This window comes from Xiphias gladius, chromosome 6, assembly GCF_016859285.1.
Source record: "Xiphias gladius isolate SHS-SW01 ecotype Sanya breed wild chromosome 6, ASM1685928v1, whole genome shotgun sequence".
Taxonomy (NCBI): domain Eukaryota; kingdom Metazoa; phylum Chordata; class Actinopteri; order Istiophoriformes; family Xiphiidae; genus Xiphias; species Xiphias gladius.
In genome coordinates, this window is record NC_053405.1 from 18,225,533 (window position 1) to 18,236,548 (window position 11,016).

General features: G+C 41.8%; 1 protein-coding gene across 1 annotated transcript; it reads left to right on the top strand.

The window, feature by feature from the left end:
- The first annotated feature begins 445 nt into the window (after positions 1–445).
- s1pr3a (sphingosine-1-phosphate receptor 3a) lies at positions 446–6,693 on the top strand. Its single transcript, XM_040129365.1, has 2 exons — positions 446–848; positions 1,678–6,693. Exon 2 carries the CDS (start codon positions 1,794–1,796, stop codon positions 3,003–3,005), a length of 1,212 nt encoding a protein of 403 aa, XP_039985299.1. The 5' UTR covers positions 446–848; positions 1,678–1,793; the 3' UTR covers positions 3,006–6,693.
- The last annotated feature ends 4,323 nt before the right edge of the window (positions 6,694–11,016 follow it).

Sequence of the window (11,016 nt, forward strand, 5' to 3'; positions counted from 1 at the left end):
GAAAGGCAAACACCAACATATGTCAGATTGTGTCCTTTTATGAAACTGTGGTCAACCTTCGTTATTTTTAACCCCTTAAAATATGCACCCCCTAATATATTTTAAAAAAAAATCAAAAATGCAAATATGAAGTTAATAGTGGGAACCAGTGCAAACAAGAACAAAACATTAGGTATGAAAGGCTATTCAAAGAGGGCAAAACTCCACAGAGCACAAAAAGTCCTTGGGGCAAAAACTGTAATATGTGCTGGGACAAGTGCAGCGACTGTATGACACATTGGACCAGATTAATTAGAAGGTCGTCTGACACAGTCGATTGCTCTCTTTTCACAGAGAACAAAAACAAGACTCTCTGACCTACACTTGGTGTAAAAAAAAAAATCCACCAAACTCACTCTGGCTGCCTGATAGATAATGCAAGTTGTTTTATCGTCTGGCAGAACGAAGCACGTGGCTGTGACCTCTCTCCTGACTCACAATTAATGGTAAAACCTACATGGAGAGGTAAGGAAAAATCCCGCCCCACCATCGGGAGGGGTGAGAGCGGGGACAGCTCGGAGCGGGAGCGGCAGAGAGCGGAGAGGACTGAAGAGGGAAAAGTCCAGTGGATGTTTGAGGAAGAGACCTCAGTGATAGGAAACTTTTTCAACGGGCGAGGACAAGATATGGACTTCTGACCACACGTCAAATATATCCCATTTTTGGCAACCACATATTTTGTGCCAGCACATCTTTACGCAGGGGAGAGAGAGAGAGAGAGAGAGAGAGGGAGAGGGAGAGAGAGAAAAAAACTCGAAAAACTCCGCCACACCGCCAGGATGTTTAGATGAAGGCAATAACTCCAAAAGGTAAGTTACTGTAGCTGTGGTAACGAGTAACAGACCAGCTGTGCATAGACTTTACTTTGGCAGACACTTTATTTTTACTGCAGGTCGTGCAACTATGGAACAATGGAATACTCCATTTAACTTTGGGCAACTTTTCTAAAACAGGAAAGTTGCTTAGACTTCCACAAGTAGGCATCTCGTTTCAACCCGAACTGTGTTTAAATGTTAAATGTTAAATGTGAGAATTTATATTCTCTGCAGTGTTAATGGATTAGGCCTACACATAATCGACCTAATTATTGAGAAAAACCTGTTTATCCGACCTCAGTATTACATGTAACCTAAAGCATAATTTCAGGATTATTTTGAACCGAAGTCCCAGTACTTTCATTAAAAATTGACATAAGAAATGTGAACAGCATTTAAACTGCCACAGTTCTTTTTTCAACTAATAAGGGTGACAATAAAGAAAAAAAAGAATTTGTATAATCGCTATTTACAGGTTGTGGTTCATTCTTTTTCTTTCTGTGCTTTATATATTGTGTTATATGTAATTTCTATAGTCTAAGTGCCGCTGCTATCGTGGTCAAGACACATCTGTGCAAGAGATTTTTAGTCTCAGTGATGCTCTTTACTGTTTAAATGAAGAAAGATTCATTAGAAAGGCCTAATATATGAAATGTTCATATTTATTTTCAATTTGCTATTTTTGATGTTTCTTCAAAACGAGAGCTTTCATTCCTTAGAGCCCTCAGAAATGAACCAAAATGCTACCGCAGTGTAACCTTTGTGACTTTTGTGTGTTGAATGTAAATTTTACAAGTAAATTTTAATTGCATTTGATTGACAGGTCCCTGAAGAGGCTTAGAATGACCGCCCTCACACTGCCGGGCTGAGCAGCCTGACCACACTCTGCTGTGTCCAGTGCTGTGGCTCCCTCTGCTGCGTGATTGAGGAAGGCCAAGAATGGCAGGCAGCATGGGGAACATGTTGGAGGAAGGGATGAATACTGTCATCGTCAGCCACTACAACCACTCAGGGAAGTGGGAACGGCCTCGCAGCGGCGGGACCTGTAAGATGGCTGTGCTGCTCTTCATCTGTGTGCTGATTGTCCTGGAGAACGTTACGGTCCTGCTCGCTCTCTGGAGGAACAAGCGCTTCCACAGCCGCATGTATTTCCTCATTGGAAACCTGGCGCTGTCAGACCTGCTGGCTGGCGTGGCCTATGTTGTTAACATCTTTACCTCAGGACGGAATACCTTCTTCCTGACACCGGTGCAGTGGCTGGCCAGAGAAGGGAGCATGTTCGTGGCTCTCAGCGCCTCCACGTTCAGCCTTCTGGCCATTGGGATTGAGAGGCACATGACTATGGTGCGTCTGCGTCCATGTGAGACAGCGGGTCGAGGGAGACTCCTAGGACTGCTGGCAGCCTGCTGGGTTGTGTCAGTGCTGCTCAGCGCCCTGCCCAGCCTGGGGTGGAACTGCCTGAACAATCTGGCCTCCTGCTCCACGGTGCTGCCGCTCTATGCTAAGAGTTACGTGGCCTTCTGCATCAGTGTCTTCAGTGCCCTGTTGGTGGCCATCATCATCCTCTACATCAGGATCTACCGCCTGGTGACCTCTAGCGGCCGCAGGGTGAGCAGCCGGCCCTCAGAGCGCTCACTGGCCCTGCTGCGGACAGTGGTTATTGTTCTTGGAGTGTTTGTCATGTGCTGGGCCCCCCTCTTCCTCCTGCTGCTGCTGGATGTGGGTTGTAGCCCAGATAAGTGCCCTGTGCTCTACCAGGTGGACTGGTTCATCGCCCTGGCTGTGCTCAACTCTGCCCTCAATCCTCTGATATACACTCTGTCCAGCAGGGAGATGAGGGCCGCCTTCTTCCGACTACTGTGCTGCTGTCAGACCAGCATGGAGTCAACTGGGACTCCTGTGGTGGGCAACCCCCACCTGGGCACGGTCATCCCCACTGCGGAGAACAGCAAGACCAGTTTGGGTGGAGGAGGGGGCAGTGCGGCTTTCAAGTCCACACTGAACAGAGGGAAGGTTCCCACACCCATGAACTCTGAAAACAAGCACGGAGATCCCTCTGCCACTGCTATGCCCCACCCCTCTGGGCCTGCAGACCTGCTCTCAGCTGTGCTAGTGAAGGCAGGGGCGCTGCCGCCCCTCAGCAAGTTCTGAGTGGAAGCACCTTTATGAGGCCTTACAGTCACATAGACATGGACATAGAACTGACATAGTCCTGCTATCAGCCACTTTTTGTTTATGCACTATGGCCAGTGTAGCATTGATATGAATAGCAAAGATATTCAGTTTGAAGCAAATAAATCCAGACTGTAGATTAGAGAACAATCAAAATCACTTAAAGCCACTATTTACAACACTTCAACAATATTACTCACAACACCAGAGAGACTGAAACATTGGATTTGTTTTTACACAATGATTAGATTTAACATTTTAAAACTATGAAAAATAACAGGACAGTTTCTTGGACATGGACTAAACCAAGCCCCAAATTAAATGTCTTGGCTTAATCTGTCTGTGAAATTAGTCTTGGTAATATTTCTGACAAAAACAGAGTATAATTAACTTTATTAGTGTTGTGTCTGTCAATGTTTTTATTTCATTTTGTCATTATGTACAGAAAAGATCAAATTGGGGCACTTTTTTTCATGTGCATATGCAAGTACACCAGCATTTTCCATCACAGTTTGACTTGGTAAACTATTTATTTTCCTATGAAAACATTTGGCATAATAATACTATAAAACTATTTGGTATATTTTTTGCTTTGTGTTTATAAAACCCATCATGGTACAATGACTTTATTATTAATTTTGTTATGATTTGAGATGCACTACAAGAGAAAAAGACTAAAAAAAAAGACTAAAAGTCAGACTAGCGGCCTCATGAGGCTGTGATGCTCATTACACACCAGAAAACAAAACTGTTGGATGGACAGATAACATTGCTACTATTGGATTCTTGCCACTAGTGGGCAAGAACATCAAGTTTGTCCTGATGGGGATGCTACAGGAAGAACAATCTTTTTACATAAATCAGTAGGGTTCAAGTTTTATTACAATGGGCATTTTTTCGTCATTTCAGGCTCATCTCTACACAACACTTGGTTTATCTTTCATCAGGTTAAGATCTACTGTGTCAGCATCAGCTACACTGTTGGCTGAATTAGCGTGGCTAATAACTACACTCATGGACATTTTTGCTTCTCATCAGCACATCTAGAAACCACTCACATGTCAACTAACCACTAGTGAATAGGAGTCTTGGATGTGAATAATTTAATGGTGGTAGACTGTTAATGGCAATTCTGCCTGGGGTGATGTAGTGCCTGATATTATATAGCAAATAAAGTCCTATTCCCTTTTATGAGATTTTCGCGTGTCATGATGTTATATTAAATGCCTCCTGTCAGCACCCTTCCTCTCATCCAAATTCAGTCGCTGTGTTGATCCTTTTTAAAAATTGTCAAGGAACATACAAGAAACCCAGTGACAGGGATTTTGTCCGTTCCTTTTGTACCATGCTACTGGGAGATTTTTGCTCATATCAACATGTTGTAGTCAAGGTTCACGTGAAAGCTTAAGCCATACATATATTAATGTAGAAATGCTGTGATTTGTCAGTTTATCGTTTGCTATTCAGATCGGAGAAGAGAAGTGTCCTCTGACTTAACCTGCTGCTCTCACTTAATATCCTAATGGGAAGCTGATTGATGCTCTCTTATTCCCATTCATAGACAGACCTCAGTCAGGCAGGGATGAATAATGCAGAGAAATTCTTTATGCTTATTTTAACTAGGGGTTTTCACTTGGGTGAGGTCAGGCAGGTATTAGTCACGAATCTCACTTTGAAGTGCTTCCTCTTACTGTGAAGTATGTCCCACCATTGTTTATATTCTCTGGAGCTTCCTGGTTAGCTGGTATCTTAAATTAATCAGATAACCTAACAGTTTGGCTGAGGTTTGGTTACATTTATTCCATGAGACATTCAGTATAATTCATCTTTGATTTAAACAGTACATGTATAAGGATTATCATATCACACACATTTACAGGATGTGTTTAAACAAAGAGTTATTGATGTAACATCGTGAAAAGGGTTTAGTTGTCACAGTTCTATGAACTCTGAGAACTGATCAAACACTTTTAGTTTGTTTTCTTGATGCTGATGAGTGGCGACATTTAATTCGGGTGTTTGTTTTCGTACCAAAAACCTGCCGCAGTGAAGGTTACTTTAAGCTGAAGCAACTGATTGGGCTGATAGCAACAGAGTTTGCTGTTCATACCACAGTGCACAGCAAAGACCAGACAGGAGCTGACAGACTGGCATTTCATACTCACCTCAGCTTAAAGGATGTGTCTCTGGTCCACACCTCCATTTTTTGATGAAAAAAAGACAGCAAGGACATAATACCAGCCCAGCATTTCCAGCTTAAAGGTCACTGACTGCTTCCTGTCAGAAATGTTTGAACACTCTTTCTGGGAATAATCGTGACCTTATGCCACGAGGAACATTAGAAAATGCCAAAACGTTGAGCTGTGCAGAGTTATTTGCAGTCAGTGAATCCTCTGCTTCCTGCTCGCTTATCCTCTCCCTCTTTACCACTATCATCATCCTGATTCAAATCCTAAATAGATGTAGTTTGACTAAAAGTTTCTTGTTGCCTTTTTTATTGAGGAATTGTTGCAGTTTCAAGCTACCATTTTGAGAAATAAGACGTGTCAGGAACTGCTAATAAATAGCAGGTGTGCCAGCTGATTGCTACGTTGCATCAATGAGACGATAGGGGTTTATACCTTGGAAATACAAATTCTCCTGGATCTCCTGTAAAGGATCCTGGCAGAACTGCATTTGGAAAAACCTTCCAGTAACAACAAGACGGAAAATATGGATCAATCTACTATTTACTGGAAACATTATCCCAAAAATGAGGAAGAATCTAACCAAATAGCTGAAGACTTGACACATGAAACAGCTAATGAAAAAGATAGCAATCTGTGGACAATATTTAAAAAAAAAATAAAGACAAATAATTGATCAAAGTACATTTTGGGACATCTTACTTCTCAAAGAAGAATTTGCCAGTAGCAGATATGAACCTTCTTTGTTTACATGATGTTTGGAGCTCTGGGTGATGGATATGTATTGATGTTCTTACAATCTTACAATCAGTAATCAGTATTTATTAGTTATTGTTTCCTCACACCACTTACTGTAACTGATGATGGTTTAAAGTAAAACCCGAAGCATGAAACTGCAACAAGGTCTGACTCTTGTCTAAATTCAGCTAAACAGCAAAAAACAAACAATTTATTGGTTGTTATTGAGAAGGAAAAATCATAAATTAGTCACACAATGAAGATAAGGCTGAGAGACTCACTCCTTCATTTCACCATCTCTGCCTTCCAACTTTCTAGATTAAGGAGGAAAATTAATAAATTAATTTTCAATCAAATCTTCTTCTTTGTGTCCTCAAATTCCAGCTATCACAGATTCCATTTCTTCAAACAAGTGAAACAAACCCCATTTAATGGCTGCATGTGCTAACTGGGTCAAACACCTTAATAAATCATGTTAACTAAAGAGCCGTCACCGGTCTTCTTTGAGGATTTAGACATGGTGGATTTGTGTCATTCTCTGTGCACAATGCCTATTTGCATATGACTAATGTGAACACGACAGAGGACAAGAGAATCACACAACCCCGTCATCATGAGCCTGGCTTTATACTGCTGTGTGGTGAGGAAATGTGCATGCATGTATGTATGTGTGCGTGCATTTGCGCGTGTCACAGTTTTTGTGCAGTACAGACGTGTGCTGTGTGTGTGTGTGTGTTTGAGAGAAAGAACAAAGACTCCATCTGGTCCGAGCCGCTGAATGTTCCAGTATGAAACAGTTCTGTCATTCTCAAGTCCCTTTTTGAAGCAGCTCGGAGGTGGAGTGGGGCCAGGCGGAGAGCGGCGAGGGGGTCCTATTTGAGGCAGCCGCTCACGCAGGGAGCCCCCAGCTGAAGCCAGTCTGTCCTCTATGGCTCAGTTGTACCTCTCTCACCAGGGAAGACACACACATTCATCTGGTGTGTGATGATTCCCCTCCACTACCTACACCTCCACATCTCTCCGATTCAATACAGAGTAATTACATGTGGAACAAAGACAGTGAAGACCCAGGCAGACTTTGGTGATAAGCCCCCCAGGATCAGAGGGCTTTATCCAGGGAACAGCTGGGAAGAAGCTGGGAGAGCTGAGGCAAAGGTCAGTTTGTAGGAGGATATCTGAAGGAGCTATCTGAGATTTGGATTAGTGGACACTCTTCCCAGCATCCCTTTCCACACCCCACTGCCATAGATTTCTCCTGTCTAGAGTTTATCAGGAAGACACCAGTTGAGTTAGAGCAGGAACACTAGAGTGAAAATAGAATATTTTGATCTGAAAGTAGTAGTTTTAACATCTCAAGTATATCATTTTATCACTATTTTCTTTCTCCTGAAGCATATGGGATTCCTGAACCTTAATGTGTGCCTGATACGGCTGCAATTAATCTCTCCGTTTTCTTTTTCAGTTATTTGCTTAATCGTTTGGTCTCTTAAATGTCAGACGATATTGAATAATGCCCATCCCAATTTCACAGAGCCCAGGGTTATGTCTTAAAATTGCCTTTTGTGTCCAACTTACAGTCTAATAACAAAGATGTTCAGTTTACAATGGTATCAAAAGAATAAGCAGCAAATCTTCACATCTGAGAAGCTGGAAGCTGCATGTCGTTTTTGCTTGATAAACGACTTAAATAATTGATCTATTGTCAAAATTGTTGTCACTTAATTTTTTTCTCAATTGAATAATTGATTAATTGTCTGGTTGTTTCAGTAACTAATCTGTTTAACTGAATGAAAATGATTCTGGATCTCTACATTTAGATTAAAAACAGTTTTCTTATAATCAGAAAAAAAGCATGTTTTTCTCTTGAGGACAGTAAAACCACTGTGCAATCGACCATCATGCCTGTGCTTGACTAAGGAGATATTGTCCTCCCACTCTGCTCAATTTGATGTGTTTTCTTCTGTGCCCTGTGTTTCATTACAGGGTATAAATATTGCATTCATCACTGTGTACAATATGAAAATGGAACTTGGTCCTAACAAGCAACAAAAGGGGACTAGACACTTTTTTTGTATAAATGTCTCCTAATAAAGCTACATCAGAGCAGATGCCAGGACTGGCTAACTCTTGATACATCATGAGTAAATTGGGTAGACTGAATTTCATTACTTTGCACCATATAAATGAAATTTATTTAACAGAACCGGAAAGTGTCATCGCATTGGGTGGATTTGAACTTTTTACCAACCAAACCAACATTTTTAGAGATGTCTGTGATTGTTTCTGATGCTGTCTGTATGTACTTGTGTGCAACTGGCTGTTTTGTTGTGTGTCTTATCTCTGTTCTATTTTTTCTGCGGTACTGATGTTACTATTGCAAAAGAAATCTCAAGACTTATTAGATATACACACATAATATTTATATATTGTCAGACCCTGTAACCGGGTCTTTGAGTGCCATCCTATCATAACACATAGGTGGCAGAAGCGGATAAGCAGTCTCTTCCAAAGTCTACCCTACAAATATCCCCCTCTCTCAGAAATCCCCCAAAGCAGCAGCTGCTTCATCTCCAAGCCTTCTCCAATTGCAGCCCTGGCAGAGCCCAATGGCATGCACACACCTGCTCACACTGACCTCGCATCTATCTCTTTCATGCCTGCCTGCTACAACTGTAGGGATTAGCATGTCTGGGATAGGGGATAAGAGAGATGGAGGACGGCAGCCTCTTAGTCTGACATGCGTCTCCCGTCCCTCACTTGTGGCAGTGAGCGTGTGTGCACAGCTGGCTGATTCCCTGCCTCTGTGCATGCAAGCAGCCAGGAGGTTTCTCTATGTGTGTGTGTGTGTGTGTGTGTGTGTGTGTGTGTGTGTGTGTGTGTGTGTGTGTGTGTGTGTGTGTGTGTGTGTGTGTGTGTGTTGTGTGTGTGAGAGAGCAACTGGAGGTGGAGACACCCCTGACAGTCTTCAAGTGTGCATCTCACGTAAGAGTTAAAGTCCCTGACAACTTAGTTTCAAATCTTAAGTATATCTCTGTATCATTAACTCATAACTAAATTTAAAAAATAAGTTAAAATTCAGAAAACATCCTCAAGTATAATGTATTAAGATTTAAACAGCTAAGCATGTCCTCAATATGCAGCTGATGTTCTTTAGAGATAACACAACAGCTAATCTGCTTCATCAGGACTGTCGGTGTGGTGTGATTTGATTTGATTGACAGTTGGTCTTGCAAACTCATCATCAGATTCTGGTTGAAATGTTGCAAAACTCCGACTGGTTCACAGAAATACGGTACATGAATATTCATTTTTCCCCACAGAGCCGTGCCCACCTAACATAGTGAGATAAGCACAGACAAAAATGTCTCATGAAAAAAAAAAAAACACAGTTGTTCTATCTCTGGCACAAAAAAAAAAAAAAAGTGTTCAAGTAGGACCTCATTACCCAAAAGTAAAAAGCTGATTTAGAAAATAAGTTTTTAGAGCCTAGACCAACATGTTTATTTAAACACTGTATTGTATACCAACTTTGGTGTTTTTTACACATTAAATTCAGTGTATTTGTCAGGAGGAGTAATACTCAGCCTGTGAGAACAGCTGTATAATGTCCTCTGTGGTTGGGGAGTTGACCCTGATGATAACCCTGGTGATGTCATCAGAGGAGCTGTGCTTGCAATGAAAGACTAAGCTGCATTATGGAAACTGTAAGATCCAGCGTTGTTGAAGCTTGACACATGGTTATGAGTAAAAGTGGGAATATCTGTTCTTTTTAAAAAATCTACCTCTCACAGCAGCTTTACCCATTTAAAGGAAACTCTTTTAACATCAACACCCAAGATACTGACTGCTTTTAAAGGTTTGTTTTTTTTTCACCTTTAACCTCGGATGGTCTCAAGTTCAAACTGTCTTCTTTGACAGGGCGAATGGCAGCATATTTGTTTTTCCAGGAATAATTTAATACCAGTAGGTGCCCTTTTTCAAATGTCAAATATTTAATGACTTATTTTTTAAACAAGTTCTTTATGGTTCTGCTACGAGATGATGGTTAGTAAGCCTTTTTCACAGCGGACATTTTGACCTGCCATAGTAGGAAAAGGAGGCACAGGTGTTACTAATAGCATTAGGGATGGCTCTATTCTATTCAAATGTCCCAGTGAACCATCACATTATGCCCTGAACTAGGACCCTGAAACTGAAGCAGTAAAATGGAACTCAGCCACCATTAATTTCATTATTTACATCTGTGATTTTCCAATTGTGACATGTTGAAATATCTTCTTCAGAAATGGCATCTATCCATTGTGCACCATCATTTCTATGTACTTGTATCATGACTCTGTCGGGCCATGCATGTGTGTATGTGCACGTTATTTGGTTTCCTAACATATTTTTTGGCTCCTGTGGTGATCACAGGTGTTCATTCCTCCAGGCCTGTCTGATGGATTAACAGCTGCTGTCACCACATTATCGTTGACACCCCCCTGATCTGACATTACACACATTCTGACTCTGATATGACAGCTGCACACACGCACACACACACACACACACACACACACACACACACACACACACACACACACACACACACACACACACACACACACACACACACACACACACACACAGTTGAGCACATGGTCATACACATTTCACAATTTACACGCACCAAAATCATCGCATAATGCTGAGAGGATGGTGCCATTTGTTTCAACCTACACCAATGTGCTCATAAAAATATAACTTTACATCAGGCATCATTTAGTAGTATAGAAAATTACCGAGACAATGTGAGAGCTAGACAAAAGCCAGAGAAATGTGAGCGTGATATTGGTTTGATTTTTACATGCTACATTGCCACTGTCGTTATTATTCATATGCCTCTCCAGGGAGCCTTGTTTGAAAAATGGGACTATAGAGCCCCCCCCCCCCCTTCCATGTCACTGTCTCGCTCTCTTACGCTCACAAACACCCACGCATGCACACACACACACTTGTTTGGAGTCTTGTTGGGGAAGTACAGCCAGGCAGCGTTCCCCCTTCTCCCCCCTCCTGCTCCTTCCCCC

Coding starts and splice junctions, on each gene's coding strand:
- s1pr3a (XM_040129365.1), top strand. CDS start 1,794: ATGGCAGGCAGCATGGGGAACATGTTGGAGGAAGGGATGAATACTGTC.